Source organism: Zerene cesonia, chromosome 8 (assembly GCF_012273895.1).
Source record: "Zerene cesonia ecotype Mississippi chromosome 8, Zerene_cesonia_1.1, whole genome shotgun sequence".
Taxonomy (NCBI): Eukaryota; Metazoa; Arthropoda; class Insecta; order Lepidoptera; family Pieridae; genus Zerene; species Zerene cesonia.
The window spans coordinates 2,125,657-2,147,088 of NC_052109.1; the positions used below are offsets into that span (position 1 = coordinate 2,125,657).

Sequence of the window (21,432 nt, forward strand, 5' to 3'; positions counted from 1 at the left end):
ATTTATTATTGAGATGTAAAGTTAGTTCAATCGATAATAGAGTTCGCATAATTGCTAAATTCCAGAGCATTTTATACATTTTACATTACCTACTATTTGAAAACATGTCATAAGTACTGTATATATTTTGTGCGATCTGGTCCAATTTCGTGCCGAAGCGTGCTCGACTACCACATATAAAAGGTACTAGGTGCGTAATTTTAAACCTAAACGATTATTTAGCAAAGTTGAAAAGCTTAAAATATTCATTTTTTATTTGTAATATTTATCCATTTTGTTTTATAGTCATTAGGTATATTATTTACATAATCTATTAACCAAAGTTAATTCTATGTATCTAAATGGTGCATTCGTAGTGAATCAATTATCATATTGTATCAACGGAAAAGCGGTTTATTCTACTGCTATTCTAAAAAAAAACCTATCTATTTATAAATTTCCATTCCGATTTCTCTAGAATGAATATAACTTAGCAAATACACATATAAAGTACATCGCACCTTCAGTTAACACATATCCACAAGATAATTCACACGCAGCACATTAGCACCACAATAATAATTTTATTTAAACAAACATTTCGATCTTTTATTAAGACGAAGAACGATAATTCATAAAATAAGATCTCAAACATTCCGTGTGCAAAAAGAGCGAATGAATTTAATAACGTAGAATAAAATTTCACCGTCAGCATATTATAATAGTTATTCAAAAACCGTTTTAGAATAAGATGAATTCTTTAACGGTACAGTAGCGACCGTGAACGAGTATAAGTTACAATGTTTATGCCGCGGATTATTTAGACGGATGCGAGACCGATGACGCTCGTACCGTTATAAGCTTCGATGTGATGCTGATTTGACTATAAAATTTATACTGATGTTTTTTGACGTGATAATTATAGTCAGAATTATCGGTAATAGCTTCTTCTAACGCGTAATGACGCGTCTATTTTATTAACATGTTAGTCGATTGATTAGGCTTTTTAATTTGAATGACCGTCCTATCCGTCGTCTATGTATGTATGTAACTATAATATGCAAATGTCACTGTGTGTGAAAAATTATTAAGTGAAATGGAGAGGAAATCAATTACACACATTTTTTTTATGTCACAGTCGGTAATGGAGCTGGTGGGACACCTGGTGGGTAAGCGCTACCACCGCCCATAAACATTTGGAGAGGCATAAAGTCCATTGCAGACCTTACGCCTCTACAAATGGATTGCCGACATAAATTGGGAAGGGATTAAGAAAGGATTGGCGAGAGGAATAAAGGAAAGGACTGAGAAGGCTAAGGAAAAGGATATGGGCCTCCGGCTGCCCCACTAACCGAACGAAACACAGCAGTATGCCATTTCACGCTGGCCTCTGGTGGATCTGGCCCAATTCGTGCTGAAGCGTGCTCGACTACCACATAGACTGTAAATTCAAGTAGCCGTAGGAACTAACTATACTAACTAACAATATGAGATATTCTTAACAAATAAAAGTCATAAACAATAAGGAAATAGAACTATAATTAAGAGATACCTTCATAGTATGGCGTGAAATTTTATTTCAATAAAAGCGAGCTTTCCTAAGGTGGTTGCCACAGCGGCCTCTCTCCGTTGTGTTCATCAGAATTCGAAATCCGTGCAGTCGAAGGAAAGTCACGTTTCATTACATCAAACTACAACATCTCAGAGAATGCACAAACCTTGGGATTGAAGTTTCTCAATTAAACAGAGCTTAATATTTTATCCCTTCTCTATCTCTCGAGCCAATTAACATTTATACGGTCGTTCTTATATCAATCCATTTCTGCAGACCGTACCCGCCGACCTAGAAACTAAACTTCGCATAACATCCTATAAAACTGACACTATGTAGAATTTGGGTCGCTGCAACTGAAAGGAGTTTCATGAAAAATGTGATCATCGTACACAAAGTGTCACAAAGCAGGCATTATCAGGCGAGGGTATTATTTTGTTCGCGTTTTGTTTTAATTTAACATTTTTTTCTTCTTTGTGAACTGGTTGGCGTGTGAGAGATAAATTAGAGTGTAATAATTATGAACATGAGGATAATATAATATTAATGTATTTAAATAATCGGTCCAAATTTAATAGATCAATATAGAATAGCTAACTAGTTGTTTTTCGTAAGTAAAGTATAAGATTTGACAAGGTGTTTTTGTTTTAGTTATCATTGCAACGGTATCAAATTAATAGAATTTAAGCGATTTGCCATCTGGTTACTTTTATTTGGATTTATACGGATCATATAATAGGAATAAATCTTTGACTTGATATAACTATTTTAGTACTTGTTTGCTCAAGGCTAAAGTCGTTTCCAAAGCAAATCGTCACAATTTAAGGCATTTTGTCAAGCATTAAATGTAAATATATTTTCCGGCAAAACAAGCAGAGATATTACAGCTTACGTGTGCACACATAAACATCATGTTCATAATACAGATACACAACCGGTAAAACACTGAAGGCACTGATGTTCTCCGCATGGGTATATATTTTCTTTTATTGAGCTTTCCATTTGGCGTTATCCATTAGGTAGTCGGGAACGAGGTCGACAATATCGGCGTCTTCAACTTCCATCTCATCTCATAACATTATAATATCAATGTGAAACGTGTAAGTAAAATAAGCCATTTCCACCAAAAGTATACTGACGAATGTCACTATTCCAAGCACTTACAATTTTGTTCAAAATTTGTATTACCTTTTAGTATATTTCAAACGTCTGTAGGTATATATACATATGTATATTTGTACGCACATATGCATGTATAATGTATGTATGTCTGTCTGTCCTTGGTACGCTCTACAGCCCAAAGCACTGAACGTATTTTGACATAATATAAGGTTTCGTTGTAATTATGAGAGCCGTGGCATTGACATAGGCTATATAAATTATTAAAATGGTGCCCGCCAATAAACAAAGTAAGAAGCAAATTCACCTTAGGATTATTGTCTAAAATCTTATACATACTTATACATAAAGTATTAATAACAGATTGTGTGTGTTCGTGTGTGATAAGAAATCTTTTTTGTCTTTTACATTTACATTGTCAGGAAAATGGCGCGAAAAAGAGTCTCCAAAATGTCATTATTATATATATTTTTAACTAAAACCATAACTCACCATGACCAACGGCCGATCGACCGACCGCCTCGCTTGGAACATCGTGGACAATGTGTTCCTCGTTATATTGGCGGAGGCAGCTGACGCCAGCATTTTTAGAACTGCTATAGCTCTCACGTATGACACTGTGTCTTCTATCGTTACGCACTTATCCATGTAAACAGTATGGGAACTTGGACACTTTCACTTATAGGAACACTACACAGTCACATTGGAATTTATTAATAGTGGAAAAAACTGTTTAATGTACAAACAGTATGTTTACATTATATATATATACACCTATAGATTAAGGCTAATACCAAATATTTGGTTGTATAACGTAATGAGAGAAAAAAAATGACTGATTTCCCAGACCCCAAGAATACGCTTATACTTGATCACTAATTCTTAACTACTTAAAACTCCCAACACCACGGTTGACGTTTACACAACTCCGTGACAAAAGCGAACTAAAAAAATAGACATTCATAAAAATCAACATCCGAGCTCAATCTTTAGAGCCACAATTATCTTAAATATTTACAAGATACAAAAAGACGCGCTGACATCACTACCTTAATATTCAGCTAAAATTATAATGCAGTGTTGTTAAATCATCTCCACAAAGCGTGTTTGCGTTTGTCTTGAACTGAAAATTATAATGGGTTTTGACATGACGTTGAGCTAATTGCAAACAACCTGATAAAATAAGTGTTTATGATAAAAAGCAAAAATGGTAAAGGGCACACGTCACATTGTATTTATTTAATCTCATTTCAATGACTATTTAGTTTAGAATAACGTCGTTTGTTTAAAAAAGCTTTACACGTTGGTGTTAACGAGATTTTTCGAATATGTATTTGTTTAACATAAACTAGTATTTGGAGACAAGCAAACGCTGTTGGTCATTCTGTTGTTGAACCTGTGGTAGATTAGTTGACAACTTAAGTTAGTAATAGGTAACGCAATTAATACATTAAATCGAAATTAGAGTACAGAATACATGTGTATATATCAATAACAAAATACCTATTGCGATTCTAAATGGAACCATAAGAAAACTTGAGTTTTGATGAATTATGAAAAAAAAAATTTCTCTAATAACTTTTGTCAAATGTTTACCTAAAGCATATTTTATTGAATAAAGGTTAGATAAATTGCATTCAACTAATTCACGGTTAATTTGTTATGTTGACTTCTATTACGTATTACTAGTTACTTGATAAACTATATATTTTCAAACAACTTAAACGACTGATTAAAGCCGTGTGTTATGCATGAAAAATTCTGATAATAAAACAAAATTTTCAAGTGAAACTCGTCCATTGATATCGGGACTTTAGAGGTTCACGAGAGCGAATAAATGAAATGATTGCATTGAATGAGGTTTTGATGGTCGCAATAATGCGTTATCAAGTCCCAGCTCGGCTCATGTCGTATGAGTATGTGAAATTGATTTCAACTCCACGCTTGCGTGTGGAAAATCGCAAAATAACGTCAAGGTTGATACCGAACGCGAATTCCATTCAGATAAGTGACTATTGAGCATAATGTACTTTACTAATGTGGGTTATGAACGATTGCGGAGAATAAATGTTTGCGACCTTTTGATTGGTATTACAATTTGCTACTAAATGGTTTGTTGCTCGTTGATCTTCAGTAGAAAACTAATTAATACAATTGCACATATAGATAAACAACTAAAAATCGTCATAATATACAAATAGTATTAAAAGTGTTAGGTACAATAATAAAGTATAACATAATAGAAGCTCACATATTATATATCAATGTTTGTACGTACGTAATGCTTTACCATTAATTATCGTAAATCTAGCTTAATGGCGTTCACCAGACTGTAAAGATTAATTCCCTACACTAGGTCATAAATAGAAGACGTGTTGGAGAGAGATTTCAAATTTCAAGGGAAGGTGGGATATTTGTTTGGTTCAACCTATAATGTTCTCGACAGATCTTGTATATCCACAATCCACATTGCTGTATGTTTACTGTATGACACATTTTTTCATCGTCAGATATCTCATGTTATAAGAGCAACACAAGATTATGATCGTATAAACACAGCGTACCAAAAAGGATCACGGTATATTTACGTTAAATTGAAATCAATTCACATCTCAGAGATTTGACATTAAAAATAAAATAAGCTCTATACTTTAAGAAAAGTACGAAAGAGCCAATCACCCGAGGCCGAAGCATAGTGGGGTAAGAACGTCTTTCTATGCGAATGTAAAGATAGCGGACCTAGATTTCTAAATGAGGTTGGAATGTTCCATATACCTAATAGGTGTGTTAAGACGTGGGTGGGGTAAGGGCGCGACCGCTGAAAAACATTCGTCGTAAATAAGACTATTTGCAGGAATCATACAATAATATACATGTGATAATGAGTAATGGCGATCTTAGTTTCTAATTCCGTATCGTGTTTACTTTTAATGTTAGTTCCTTGTTAAACGATGTACTTACGAAGAGTTTTTGTTTACATATAATTTAATATACTATATTTATAGCAATAAAGGCTGACTGATATCAACTTTTTTTAGAAGCGAAATATAATACTAAACATACGAATTAAATAAGGGGGAAATTATGAAAATGTACGTGAAAACAAATCGTGTGTTATGACAACGCTGTATCAAAGTCTTCTGAAAATAAACGAGTTGATTCCGGAGATTTTAACGCACACCCACCACAGTGAAAATAAACAATGATGAACGGACTATAAATATTCATTTAATAAGATAGATCGCTGAATATATTAACCAGTACCGTGTTCAGTATTCAGTAGATCAACTAAAGCCCGTGACTTTGTCTATGAGACGATGAAAAATTAATGAAAATTGATAACGAAGTCTAAACATGAGGACATATTGAAACATTTATTTAGAAATATTTTATCTCTTCATTAGTTAATTTCACAGATAGAGATAATATTAAAAATTATAGGACACTTAAGTAATTGATTTATATCTAAAACTAGCTGTACGCCCCTGCTCCGCCCGGAGAGTCATTTATCGTTATTGAAATAATATAAACTATCCCGTCTTTTAAGTTGGATCAAACTGCATGATGCGCAAATTTGATCAAAATCAGTTGAGTAGTTTAGGAGTCCAAAGCGGGCAAACAATGTGACACGTAATTTATGTATATTAAGATGGTAGATAAACTATGCGTCAGGTGTGCCGTGTATGTTATGAATCTATCTCTCGACCTGATAGATGAAGGAGTTGGGAAGCCTGTATCCATTTCCTGATGCAAATACTCATGGGCGGAGGTGATCGCTTACCATCAGACTAACCACCAGCTCGGATACTCGCTGAAGCATATAAACACATACAAACGATAAATTCCTCTGTTTGCGTGTCTGCCTCTCTACCGACGATAATATGAATATTGAATATAAGACACCTTTATATTATTTCTTTTTACATAGGAGAAACTCTCATAACAAACGTGGACGTGTTTTCAAGTGTGTTTTGCACTGTTTTGATTTGAATGTAACTCTGTACCGTATAATTAGCACCTGAAAATACAGATTATTTCACTGTGTTCTTTAAAGTACATACTCAATCATGGCAAAAAATTAAATTCCATCCATATACGAGGAAGAGCTGTTAACAATTATTATATTTAAGCTATTAATATACGTTCGACCATAAAATAGATTTTCCCCGAAATAACATCTAAGTACTCAATAACATTTTAGGGTAAAAAATATAACAAGTATAAAATGATAAAAAGTATAGGAATAAGTATAAAAATATGAATGTTCTACTTAAATGAAAAATAAAATTACATTAACAGCTCAATAAGTTTAATTTCAAGCGGATGACGATTAAAAATTTTAATTTTAAGACGGAAGAGTTTTCGTCTATCTAGATATTAATAATATAACGTTTTGTTAGTTTAAACGCGCTTATCTCAGAAACTACTGTACCGATTTCAAAATTCTTTCATGGTTTGATATTTACGAAGAATGGGGCGGAACGCTTCGAACATAAGTATATTTATAGAACATTAAGTAAAATATCATATTCGCAATATACTTAATTATGCAATTTAAAATGTTTTGTTACTATATATATAATGTTAATAACTTATGTAGGAAATTATATTATTATATTCAATATTTTAATAATATTATAAATTTTCCATACCCTACCATAGCGGTTAATCTCGATATTTAGTATTTAGATTATTCACAAACGCACTAGCTTTAGGTACGGTTTGCTCAGCGCGCTCTACAAGGTGAGCAAAACAATAAAACACACAACAAGATAATGTAAGAGATTCACTATCGTTTGATCCTATTTTCATCTCAATGTAGGAAAATGCGTAGTTACTAATTAATTATTATATTAAGGACATTAAGATTACAATAAGTACAATAATTACTTTTAAATAACGCGTCTTCATTAAATAAATGATTTCTACGGAAAATCGTAAAGGTATTATATACAAATAGTAATTGATTTTATTGTCTATTTATTATGCATGTCTATAACTCGTATTACCCACTTGAAATAATTGATACAGATAACAAAATATAGCACATAACGAACAACGTTATTGTTCTATACGTATACTACTACGTATTTATATAATAAACACGAGGTAAACAAAAGAATTTAATTAGTAACAACGCACACATGTACATCGAAATTCATTAACCTGCGAAGCATATAAAATATATTTAAAACACTGCACTTTCTATTAAAGTATCGGTTTAAAGAACCGGTGTTTCGCGACTGGCGACGTCGAAACCGCCGAAAATCAACTGTATGAAAATAGAGAGTGGTGCCAAATCTTCACCGAAATGACGATAAACAACACGTGTGAAATTAATAACGCGATAATACACTCTATTATTATAATGCATTATGCTACAATATCGTGAACGCAATCGGGACTCATTGAAGAAACCGTAACATAAACAAACCTTGGTTTATTAAACATACGAGTTGTACATTATCATAATAGCATATGAGTGCCAATTTGATAATTTTACTTTTACTTTTCTTTTTTTAAAAAAACAGGTATCCATCCTTTCATAATAAAGTTATAAACACTGTGCACACTTGACCCAGTTTATGGATGGCTTTGCAAGAATTTTGGAGTACAAATAGATTGAACCTTGGATTTCATAGGTTACTCGAAAACAGAACTTGTTGACAAACTAGGGTAAGGATATTTGTATGGTATTACAAACATTTTTACCTTGGTCGTTCACTTGACATAGGACTCCAAGTGTATCAATATATCATTTTTATATCATTTTTCATAATGGGAATTACTGTATTTGTAAGTAGTATATGTAACAAAAAAAGGATGTTAACTTATTCTTTTCTTTCAGATAATAACAAATTTTTGGTAACCGAAAGGTTGACTTCTTTTAAATAAAATTGAGTTATTTTCTTAAATTGATTAGTAAAAATATACAGATGAAATTATTTTCTATTACACTAAGTAATACATTTACAGAAATAAAAAAGAATACATTTTGTTATATACATTACAGGTTACAAACCAATATAGCTTATTTTCATTTTCCTCTTTGGTCTTCTAATCAAGTTGCTAATAATGAGTTTCCGCTGGCACGAGGCACAAATCCTTTCTAATATTATATGCACAAAATGGTGTTTGTTTGGTTTGGTTCTGTTTTCACATTCGAAAAGAGCATATATTGCATGATATGATTTTTGTCTGGAGATAATATGAAGGCTAGACAGTGGCTTACTTGACCTATATTGTGGTACTCAATCCCATTAAAATATCTTATGACTAAGTAAATAATACAGACTAGTAATAACTTTTACATTGTTCCATGTAACAGTATGTTTTTGAGACTTCAAACTTGTTGTAAACAAGATCCTCTCATCTGTTTGTGAGTTTAAGGAACTATATCCAAAGAAGCATAGCTCCTTAAACTTACACACAGATGAGAGGTGCTTGTTTACAACAAGTTATATAATCTCCATAGCTCGCCTTGGAAAAGTCTTTGCTCCTCAGGCAAGTTGAGGCCCTCCTCAGGTAGTCTCCTAGCACCAGGTTGACGTCAATCCACCTAGCAAGATGCTCAGGATGCTAGATGGATTAATGTCATGAAGAAGGCTAACTAAAGGAAGCCGAAAGAAAGTGGTACGTTTGATGCTGGTGCTGGTGTGGTCATTTGTTCTGAACTTGACTGTTAGCTAATAGATGTTAGAAATAGTGTGGGTATCCTCATTGTTTCTTGTTTAAGTATATTACTTACTAGCTGTTCGCCCCAGGTTTGTGTATGGTACATATATAGCCTATGTCACTCAGTGAAGTTGCAGCTTTTTTAATGGTGAAAAAATTTTTGAAATCGGTAGTTTTTGAGTTTATCCATTACAAACAAACAACCAAAAATGCAAATTCTTCCTCTTCATAATATTAGTGTAGATTACCTGATTGAGATTAGACAGAGAGTGAACCTAAATCAACACTGTGATAGGAAATGGGATTTATTTGTAAAGCAAAAACTGCAAATAAACTAGGTAGGTTCTGTTACCAACATAATTTTATTCACAACACAGACACAACAAACTGTTTCAGTTAATTAATAAGTATTCAAAACACTTTCAATAACTTTTTGAATTTTGAAATACCAGACAGATTCTGTAATGGTAAAAAAGTAAACAAATATTCTTCATTAACTTAAAGGCCTAGAAGGTTTCATTACACATTTGAAGAAGATAACTCACAATTAATATTCATACATCTTCTCATACGTTAATGGACCAATATAGTTTTAAAAACAGAATTATGTAATGTGTGAAGAAATTTTTGAATAACAATGATAATAAAAATCCATCCCGGTTATATAAAACACATTATATTTGGGTATTAAAGATAAGAGCTTTTATATGTTAGTTAAATTAGAAATTTGAAGGTAATTTTTATTTTCAATTGTTTTGTGTTTTATAAATCTATTTCTTTTCATTATATCCTTATACATAATAAGCCTTATATGCATGTGTTTGTTACTGATCCAACTTTGTTTTATTTTAGGTGAATTCAAGAATGGTACCTATGTGTTATTTTATAAATAAGTAAGTCTCATAATTTCATTCCAAATCTCATTTTAATTTACAACATTAATATGAAAATATTTACTAACCTAAATAATATAAACCACTCAAATTGTTAAAGATTTGTCAGTGTTGTATCATCAATGTTCAATATTATGTTATGTACAAGTTACAATTAATATTTTAGCATCAATATTTTCTGATTTTATGGTTATATGCATCAAACTAATCATTTACAATCGTATCAAGAAATAAAAAACAATAATTTGTAGATGTTTTTTGCTCATAGCATTAAATCACTTTATTTTTATTTCTTTCCAATTTTTTAACCTAGGAACTAATCTAGGTTATGTTCGCTATATATTATTTTAAATTAAAAACTACTTTGGAATTACTAAATTTAAACAATGCCGTATTGTTTACATACATATTGGTTGTCTTACGTTACGGCATATTTTTTTTTACTAAATTACATCACAACCTGTCAAATAAGAAGTATGGGTATATTATGCTGTTCTTGCTATTGAATTACAGCCTAAGACAATGAATTCATTAAGTAGAAATACCCAGAAAAAACGAATTGGGACAAGATAAAGATTATCAAAATTATAAACATACCTCTGTATCGCTGTCTCCGTTCTTATTTTTATCAGTTTTAGTCTTCATTGCTTCCAACACTTATTTACAAGCACTTCACTAAAACTTTCACTCCACTAATTTGAAGTACGGGTCACTAAAAACGACTATTTTAATTTCAATTTAAAACACAGCCAATTATGCAGAACCGCGTACCATAAACGAACTGACATGGCAATCATGTCATGGCAATATGGCATTGCGACTGAGGCGTTCCGTTCCAAGCTGTAAATGTCAAACACAAACCATTAACCATCTATTTATTTTTTTTATTTAAAAATTTTAGAAGGTTTTCATAGATACTCTTTGTTATAAACCTTTTAAATGTGCCTATAGCAAAAAAAAAAAAAAAATACAAGATCTACCTATACCTAAACAATTATGAAACATGTACCAATGCTGCCAACGTAACGTGACCATAGCGTGATACGTGTACCGAAATATTATCTCGTTGGTAAATAATATTTAAAACGTGAATTGAAAATGCAACGTCTGGTACACACCTAGTTTCCGGAAATTCTAAGTATAAGTATAATAAGAATTTTCGGAAAAAAGCACAATTTACATTGTTTTTTTTTACTTATATACTGATATTTATAATACACTAGCTTTTCGCCCGCGGCTTCGCCCGCGTAGAATTCGCTTATATCGCGCGACACGGTAAGGAGTATTTTCTTCGCATCAAAAAGTGTGGTTTGTTCTTTCCCACGTTCATCTCCATCTTTATACCAAGTTTCATCAAAATCGGTTTGACAATAACGAACTTTCATACAAACTTTCATCCCCTCTTTCAACCCTTTCTACCCTTTTTTCGCGATAAAAAGTATCCTATGTTCTTTCCCAAGTTCATTTCTATCTTCATATCAAATTTTGTAAAAATCGGTTCAGTGGTTTAGGCGTGAAAGCGTAACAGACAGACAGACAGACAGAGTTACTTTCGCATTTATAATATTAGTAGGGATATCACTCCACGACTTATTAGACACGTATAAAAGGATCTCAATCTGATGAATAAATAGCAAGCTGTGCAGTACAATAGTAATCCAAAATTATAATCAGCAAGAGCGGTTGATCAGACTAGCATTCTAAATAGCTCGTATGTAGACGCACCTCAGTGCGTGAAGCATGGACTCGCTTGTAAACTCGTTTAACTCGAACCCCGGTTTATCGACGTTGAAGTCCGAAGATTTTACCACTGAGCCACCAACTTTATTGTGTGTTGTTACTTTTAAAATATACGGTATTTCAACACTATCTCGTATTTTTATTTTTTGTGAAATTTGTACAGTTAGTAATCTAAATAAATAGTAAAATATATTCTAAAAAACTTTCCACGAAGCCTAGGTATGAAAGTATTGTCAAATGAAGTAACACCAGTTTACTTTCTTTATTAATTTTTACTTAAGAATACATAATTAGCTATTACAAATAAAACTTACTAGTCTACAAATAAAACCACACAAAATTTAAAACAATATAATTCTAGTAAAATAAAAGCTAACACATGGCTACAATAATAAAATGTGAAACACACTTGATACAATAAAAACGAAACGTTTAAAAAACACGATTACTTCTTTTTTCCACCTGCTCCTTTGGGTTTCTTAGCAACTTTGTAAGGCCCCAATTGTCGGCGCACCAGCAGACCTCTCCACCACGCTTGGACAATAATGGCAGATTTTGTCATCTTCTCGCGATACAATCTCGCTTTCTCGCGTTCTTCTTTGAAGTGAATCCAGTCTTTCATTAACGTGTCATGTTTCTCGATCTGAAAAAGTATGCTGTTAGTTATTGTCGCATTGTCAAATACATTATTTTATTCACATTTTTTTTTCTTACTTTCGATGTAGGGATCTAATCTCAAATCTGCAGAGATTATGTTAATACCAGGTAAAAGCATTTTAGAAAATGACAATATTCGATGACTAAGCGGCTGGTCTACCGCTCGTCCCTGCTCCACCGGGAATGACCGGGATGAAAACAAAATCTAATATTGCCCATGACACACACAGTTGTGACTTTCTATTGGTAAAATACCAACCCAACAAAAACGAGTTTGCAGAATTTATGCAACTTTTAATTGAGATAAATAACTAAGTATGTCGGTCTGTATAATCTCAGGTTAATATAAAAAAGTACAATAATCGGAAAGCCTAAAGTGATAAGAGCACAAGAAGGGTGCACCAGTCGCTAAAAGTAGTAATAAATAAGTAGATAGATATAACAACGAATAGCTAAATATTACTACGATCTTCTTTATAAACTCTTCATGCAATTTTCTACCCATCTTAGATCTCTTGTTGGAACTATTAAATCTATGTTAATTACCGTCTGTTCGAGGTTAACTCGACGGTCATACATATTTTGATATTCATTTTTCTTAATTTGTATTTTAAGATCTATTCCTTCCATATCCTTATCGTACTTATTCATCCAATCTTCAACCTTTTCTAGAGTTTCCTGCGAATCATATTTTTTTACATTGTTACAAGATCTGTCTTGTTGTTGAGCTGTGTTGATGATGTTGAGTGCTTATGGCTACCATTATTGTTAAGTTTACAATAATAATTGGCTTAAAAATAGTATTCTAGAAGTATTTCTGATGACTTACCTAATTTATGTATTTGACACATTTATGTGCCATATTAAAATCGAACTATAAGAATTAACAAGTGTTAAACCATGGTATAAAGAGAAGCATACAGTAAAAGCGTTTTATCTCGTCAAAAAACGTCTACATAATGTCGCCGTTGTCACAACCTGCCTACCGCTCGATTGACCTATCTAAACGCTGTCTATTAACGACTGTATGGATTATCAGATTGTGATTAAACTATTGTGTGCTATGATTTAACATATTATAACCCTTTAATGCAATGCTAGATCATAACTTTTAAATTACATTTATGATAATATTGATCAACAGCTCCACTTCAGTGTGCACTCTCTGCTCGTGGTCGGTTCTTTGCTTATAATATTCTATAGTTCGTGACGGGTTTTCCTCATAATCATGTATAGTTTGGAGATGTTGTTCGGTGCGAGCCCGTTGCCAGTTTTCGATATAGCGACTTTCAGTATCCGCATTCAAAGTTGCATCCTGTGAAAGCATATTTTGCAATCAAGTAATATCTACAAAAATGTAATAAAAGGGGCAATATTTGATTTCCATGATACTTATAACTTAAAAACCTCTGTTTCATTTAATAATATTTTCACCGACTATTTCTATTATTATTGTATTTAGAGGCATACAATACATACTTCAACTTTGTTCTTCAGCTTTTCTATTGTGGCATTAGTATCATAGATAACCGATTTAATATGGTTGCGTTGCTGGCGCAATTGTTTATTGCATTCGTGACGTAATCTGTAGATAATACTTTTTATTAACTTTAATATTATTATTATTGTAGGTATAATCGTATAGATACTTATTTAATTATATGTTGTAATTTTTTTACAATAATAAATAAAACACATAACTCCTTTAAAATATCAATGACATTGCTTTAACACAGGCGGCGTTTGGGTTCCGAGTTTTTCAGTTCTCCTTTATGACACATTGCACAAACACTGAGCTACAAATAAATTAACTACCACGAATAAAAAGTAACCCTTTATTTTTAATCTCTTCTTCCGCAATAGCAACTCGATACTCCAGCACCCCAACCATGGAATCCACAGCATCCTTCAGCGCTTCATATCTATTGTGCAGTGACAAGTCGACGTAGATGGTAGTCATTGAGTTAATGAAGAATTTTCTGGAAACATAATGTGCAATTTGAGATAAATTTTATCTCGATAACATTTAACTCGATTATCATTTTGTTTTTATCCCATCCATCTGTATTAGACTATGGCCTTAGATTCTCGTATAGATCCAGTAATCCCACGGGGCATGCTTTCAAATTTGATTATAGGATACCTAAAGCAGTAAGCATTAAGCAAACCTATCAGCATCCAATTTGTTCAACTTGTATTCATTGCAATTCAAATTTTTGGGGTCGATCGACGCTAGCTCGTCTGTTACTTTCGGTTGCGCGACTCTATATTTAAGAGCTAGAAGTAACTTCATATCTGACATTGTCTTGATGATCCGTAGTTCATTGTTACACTCAACTGCAACGAAATTTTGCATTATAATGCAAGCTATGTGGATATTTGTTCCTTTAGTACTATATTTTATGCTCATCATTATAATCCTATAAGTAGGTGAGTATATGGTACGTAATATGACTTACATAATAATTATTTATTAAAATAAATAGTACGTATGTAAGTATGGCTTCTGTACAAGTTCAAAATCAACACAGTTTTGAGGTTCTTTTATTTTATATAACCAGTTTCAGACCTTGCATTAAAATTTGTTCAGTAGGATTTATTATTGGTTGTACACTTTTTCCGTGACACAAAGTGCTTAGTTCCAATGTGATTTTTTTTTTCATAAATTACATTTATAAAGTACAATGTGGATTACAATACGTGTATAAAATACGAACCAAGAATACGGATTTGGGTAATAATATCTTCAACCACAGAAGCAAACAGAGAAGCTTGTAGGTATGATAAACTGAAATATTTTGTTAAAATTTGAATTCTATAATTTATAAATTACATATACATTAAAATAGTTTCCGAATAAAGCCTGCATTTATTTAAGTCGCGTACTATACTATTAGCTACTACTAGCTACTAAAATTAGAATGTCCGAGCGGTTTTGTATGAAATATATTGCTTTGTGGAAATCGCCCATTATAAAATTCAGTCTAATAGACGCATATGCAGAATTTTTACTTCAGAAAATTTCTCAGCTTGATTCAGAGTCGAGCTGTTTACTTTACGTCAATGCTTTTATTAACTACATTAAACTTTATTCGGCTTCTGTTTCTTCGGCCTTCAAAGTGGCTTCGCTTGCGGTTGAATTGTAAATCTCGACTTCGATCTCGACATATCTAAAACGAGTCTCTACCATTTGAAGACACAAAAATGTAATTAAAATCGGTTCAGCCGTTTAGAAGGAGTTAAGAGTAATAAACACTCACACACAAGAAATACATGGACAGATTTTTTTCTGATAGACATTCTACATGTAGCATAATATCATAATTACGTAAATAGTTTCGTTTCATTATTGATAGGATAATCATCTTCCTCATTGATTGATATGTCTTGTAACAATGTTTCTTGTTCAATTGACTCCTGAAACAAATTTCGACACAAAGGAGGCAAATTAGGATTTAAAATGTAAATACATATTTTAGATTTTAGTAGCATTATTAATTAAACTGCTTTTACTTTTGGCAAGTTACTCAATCTCTGGATAATAATCTGTTTCTTCAATTAAAATGAGGTTTATTGTATGAAAAGATAAGCCAAGTTGTGAAATGGCCCCTAATGTGTACATTATAAAAAGGTAAACTTAATTTGTGACTTTATGGAGTTGTAGGGGTAATATCTCGCTCTACGAAACCGATTTTAAATGTTATTCTACCTACAGAGTGCAACGTTATCTGTGAGTGTAGCCGTAAGTATAGGTTATAGATTGTTTTATCCCGTGTTAACCTGGGCGAAGACGGGCCGAGCGGCTAGCACCTACGTAACATTTCGTGGAACTTTTTAACCTTAAAAAAAAAGGCTTAATGTATCAGACACCTTTTGATCGCTTTTATCATCCCGAATCCAGTTTTCCTGTGCAGCACTTGCTATCCGTAGACGAGGCATGGCTCCTTTTCAGATAAGTAAACAACTAACTACTGATATATCATACTCAATATGACATGTGTAAATTTTTAACAATGGAAGTGACGTATTTAGTCAATAAAATTGGTGTGTAATCAGCCAGTATTTATTGAAAATCCCATTTAAATTTAAAATATCCACAGATTTTTAAAATTCTGTGTTCATACGAAAGCTGCATTTTTGCCAAGTATGACATTGAATACTATACTGAAGACTGTATAAAAGAATGTAATAAAAATAATTTAAATAACCTATAATTCAACAAATTTAGAAGAATTTAATAGTTTTTTTTTTATTTGACGTCGACCACTGTAAGCGTTCTGTATTCAGAATTTTAGCTATCCTACACGATGTGGTGGGAATAGATGCGCAAACTAATACACCATTTTACAAGTTATCAGCCCGGAAGGAATTGATGAATTTAAAATTAAACCACTATAAGATTGAATCAGAACTTCATGTTTAATAAAAGAAAATAACAATTATATACTAAAAATAAAATTGTGTACAATCTTTTAAAATATAAAGTAACAAAATATACATGTAAAACATCAAAATACAAAACTATAAAAGATATAAAATTATAAAACGCATTACACAAATCAAAAAAAAAAGTTCTTAGGATAAAAGATCACATCCTTTTCAAATTACTTCTTCTTCTTCTTGTCCTTTTCTTGCGTCGGCCGCTTCTTGACTGGTTTGTAGGGGCCCAGTTCGAACCGCACGAGCAGCCCGCGCCACCAAGCTTGTATCATGCACGCTGATTTGTTCATGTTCTCCCGATACAGGCGGTCTGCTTCGCGTTTGTCCTTGAAGCTCACCCAGTTCTCTATTTCTTCACCATGTTTCTTGAGCTGGTAAAAGACGTAACTTAAGAAAATTGTTCGTATGTTATTTATATAGTTAGTATGTATTGTATTGCAGTTATATATTATATGTAATTGTGTTATGAATCCGAAAATTTGTATGGATGATAATTGATATTTATTGCTTATTGCCATTTTTTGAACCAGATCCAAAAAAAGAAGCCCTATTTTTTTTTTTAAAGAGTTAGCTGCAACTAATGCTATGCTGCAAATTATTATTAATAATTAAAAAACTATGTTATTATTTTTAACAAAATTAAAAGTAATAATACAATATTGGTAGCAACAACGGCTAAATTGCGAAATACCTTTTCTTCGAGCTGTATCCGACGTTCCTCTGTATTCTCCCAGTCGTTCTTTTTAAGTTGAATCTTTAAATCCATTGCTTCCATATCTTTTTCATACTTGGCCATCCAGTGTTCAACTTTATCCAACGTTTCCTAAAAACGAAATGACTCAATTGCAATTTTCAAAGTTTCTACTAGTAATATAAATAAACCATTAGTAAATTTACCTATATAGGAACGGAAAAATATATTAAGAAAGTGGGATCGAATAAAAAAGTAACTATTGATTAATAAATTACATTTATAAGAATGCTAATGAGTAGTTCCACTTCTGTGTGCACTCTTTGTTCTTGGTCAACCTTTTGCTTGTAGAATTCGATGACTTGTGTCGAAGGCGCTTCTTTATCGTATATTTTCTGCGTGTGCTGCTCAGTGCGCGCATTCTGCCAATTTTGGACGTACCGGTCGCAGATTTCTATATTTAACGCTGCGTCCTAAAAAAATGCATCTGATAAAGATCTCACTAAAATCAGTAGGTAGGTACCTACACTGGCTATCTAGCCAGTTCCTAGTAAATTCTTAAACTGACCCTTGATGAGGCAGTTAAATGACACTCAATTTATATAATATATTTAAATATATATTTCGTAATAATGAAGAGATCTGAAATTATGTATTAAATTATGTTTTTAACAATTTAACGCTTTAGTCAGCTGAATGGAATTTTTTGGTACATTTGAATGTCTCTTTTGACCGGTTGATTATTGGATTGATGAAAAACTAACTTATAAGAAAAATCCTTATTTATGAGTTAATCACTCATAAGTTATGTAAAAGATCTCATGCTACTAGCGTATAGGCTTCTAATGGTCCTCTATTGTACTTCTGGTAGTAAAAATGCGCATACATACACTCATTAAATATCTGTAATACTTGTTACTTACTCCAACTTTATTTTTAAGGTTGTCAATGTCGGTGTTACAGTCGTAAGTGACCGATTTGAAGTGGTTCCGCTGTTGACGTAGTTGTCGGTTCAAATCACGACGGACCCTTGAATGTTATATATTTTATGTATATTATTAGTAAAATTAATTATCAACGTTATTATACTTCTTGTGTAGAGGAAATTTGCAAAAATTCATAATACCTAGGTATATACATAAATTCAGATATGTATATGAAGGATTGTAATTCAAATAGAAAATATATTGTAATAGATGACTAACTTATCTTTTAAATTACTTACCTATAATTGAATAATGGTGTTAATATTGATTAAATAATAAAGGTTGTCTAATGATAATTACAGATAGTATTTTGGAATAACATACATCCTATTTTTGGCTTCTATTTCAATCAAATTCTCACGATATTCGTGTTGGTTGTTAATTTTACAAACATGATCGAACAGCGCATGACAGCGGCGATGTTTTGATAGGTCCAAGTATGTTTCCTTCAGAACTTGATATAAAAAATTCCTGGAATTTTCACCAATTAGTACTATTTGAGCGTTAAATTATCAAAACTAGTCGTCTTCTAGCACACTGGGCTATCTATTTGGTTGGCCCAGAAAGAACCCTTGAGTTTCCTTTTCCTCACCCATTTCAATCCATTCCTTGTTTCCAGTCGTCAATCTTCTCCTTTTTCCTTATCCCTTAAAAGGGGACAGCGCATCCACAGAGGCACTACCTCAGATGTTTATGGGCGGTGGTGATCGCTTACTGTCAGGCGAAACACTAGCTCAGTTGACCGTTGACAAAAAAAAATGCTGGCAACTAGCCGATGGCATTTATACTGTGTGTGTGTGAAGATAATTTAACAACCATTTTTACAGATTAAGCTAATTGTTAAATGTAATAAATGAAAATCAATCTCGGAATTCAAAACAACAGTGATTCAAGGATAACTTGCTAATGACTGCAGTTAGTCAGTCATAAAAGAAAATTATTTAAATAGTGACCTGTCATTTTCCAACTTGTCAATCTTATACTCTAAGCAATCCAAGTTTTTCGGATCAATTAGGTCCAGCTCGTCTTTAACTTCTTTTCTAACGACACCGAATTTGTCAGCGAGTAGCTGTGTCATGGCGCCCATTATTTTGTTTAACTGAAGCTCTGTGTTACATGAGTCTACAACAGACGATGATACATAGATAGATGCAAGAATAACTGTCCAATTTTGTTTAATATAAGACATAATATACTAATATAGTTTTTAAGAATTAATTGTTACTTATAAAATGAGTCTGAGTTACTCGAAATTAAATCAAAATAAATAAATAAAATTGTAGAAAAAAATAAAATTGTTTAAATTCTAGCTCAATTTATGGACTTATTCGGTTTCAATTAAATTCGCAAAAAATTATAGCGCCCTACTTTTTTTTTAATTTTTCACTTTTATTTGTCCTAAGTTATGTCGTGGAGCATTTTTTTGATTATTTATTTGTTCAAAGATTATTTTATGCTTTTGCTTGCTTTGTTTGCTTTTTAATATAACTAAATACTTTATGCTGAATTTTTATTCAAATATTTATTAAACCTAACTATTGTGTTTAATTAATTTTCCTTCAACATATCTATCCATACTTAATGTAAATTTTACTCACGAAGGATATTTATTTGCATCATTGCATCTTCTAACACAGTAGCAAACACGCAAGCTTTGAAGTATGGCAGGCTAAAACAGACAGGTTATAAATATTGTACCTAGCTATATAGCTCTTGAAATATATTTTACATCTAAGTACTACGCACATGCAATTCTCTATTCCATTCAGATATTTAATAGATTTCTTTCTAATTGATGATGAGATAAGAGCAATTGTTATTTACTATATATATGAATATTGTTTTCTGTTTCAGGTCTACAGTGCGTATTATTCGCATTGTGATCTCTTTAAATTGAAAACAATTTGTTATCTATTTTTCATATTTTTCCAACATACCTATATCTATCGTAGTAAATCACATTTAAGTCGGTTGTGACCTGTAAAATATAATTTTAAACATCATTCCATCATTCTTGTGCACGGGTACAATCCAGCGGTTCGGAGAAGTATGGGAACGAACATTGTGACGCGAGAATTTTATATATTAGATTACCTGAGAGGTTGTAGAACTACTTGCTGAAGACATACTAAGTTCACTGGCCCGGCCCCACGGAACGCTGTTAATTGTTAAACTTGAACTAACTTGCAGCATATTTCAAAGAAATAAACATTTATAAAAAAATTCAATAATAAATAAAAATCTCAAAAAATACAAATACTATAAAATGTATTTTATAACAAAGAAATATATAAAGAATGTGTCATTTTGACACATTTTATACATATGAAATTAATTTCGTATTTTCGGAACGTTCATGTAAAAAGTTTAAATGCAAATATTTTGTTTTTCGCTCGGTTCTCAAAAACTGAGGGTCCTCAATTATTGTCATTTTGATGCATTTTGCATTTGTGTATAAATTATTGGCATATGATCTTAGAGACTGGAGTTCTCCCTCTGCAGGAACGTCAGCGCCTTTTATGCAAGATTTTTTATTTTCCATTTCAAATTAGTCTTAATTATCCAAACGTTGCATTCTTCAACTGTTTTTACACTGTCATCTTTAGTCTACATTTGGGTCAAATTACACAGAGGAATATTAAAGAAACACTGTGTTAATGTTGTGATGACAACACATGATTAGCTTTTTTATATTCAACA

At 32.1% G+C, this 21,432-nt stretch overlaps 3 protein-coding genes across 4 annotated transcripts in view; all 3 read right to left on the reverse strand.

The window, feature by feature from the left end:
• The window catches only part of LOC119828675 (serine/threonine-protein phosphatase 2A 56 kDa regulatory subunit gamma isoform-like), a 38,438-nt gene extending 27,427 nt beyond the window's left edge, over positions 1-11,011 (reverse strand). Inside the window, exons 1-2 of one of the 2 annotated variants that reach the window (XM_038350912.1) lie at positions 7,817-7,903; positions 3,143-3,340 (exon numbers count right to left, since the gene is read on the reverse strand). In XM_038350912.1, coding sequence (XP_038206840.1) covers positions 3,143-3,298 — 156 coding nt within the window. In that variant the 5' untranslated portion in view covers positions 3,299-3,340; positions 7,817-7,903. Of the gene's footprint in view, positions 1-3,142; positions 3,341-7,816; positions 7,904-10,815 lie in introns of those variants that run through there. The other variant, XM_038350913.1, reaches the window with a different exon arrangement.
• A 1,392-nt stretch (positions 11,012-12,403) lies between these two features.
• Positions 12,404-16,554, reverse strand: LOC119828697 (dynein regulatory complex protein 9-like). Its single transcript, XM_038350937.1, has 9 exons — positions 16,486-16,554; positions 15,944-16,032; positions 15,333-15,403; positions 14,784-14,952; positions 14,448-14,594; positions 14,095-14,200; positions 13,736-13,930; positions 13,162-13,293; positions 12,404-12,601 (listed from the first exon to the last, which is right to left on the reverse strand). Exons 1-9 carry the CDS (start codon positions 16,552-16,554, stop codon positions 12,404-12,406), a joined length of 1,176 nt encoding a protein of 391 aa, XP_038206865.1.
• Positions 16,555-17,219: 665 nt separating this feature from the next.
• LOC119828698 (dynein regulatory complex protein 9-like) lies at positions 17,220-19,810 on the reverse strand. Its single transcript, XM_038350938.1, has 5 exons — positions 19,686-19,810; positions 18,670-18,775; positions 18,025-18,219; positions 17,747-17,878; positions 17,220-17,426 (listed from the first exon to the last, which is right to left on the reverse strand). The coding sequence occupies exons 1-5, from the start codon at positions 19,808-19,810 to the stop codon at positions 17,220-17,222; spliced, it is 765 nt and encodes a 254-aa protein (XP_038206866.1).
• Positions 19,811-21,432: the final 1,622 nt, after the last annotated feature.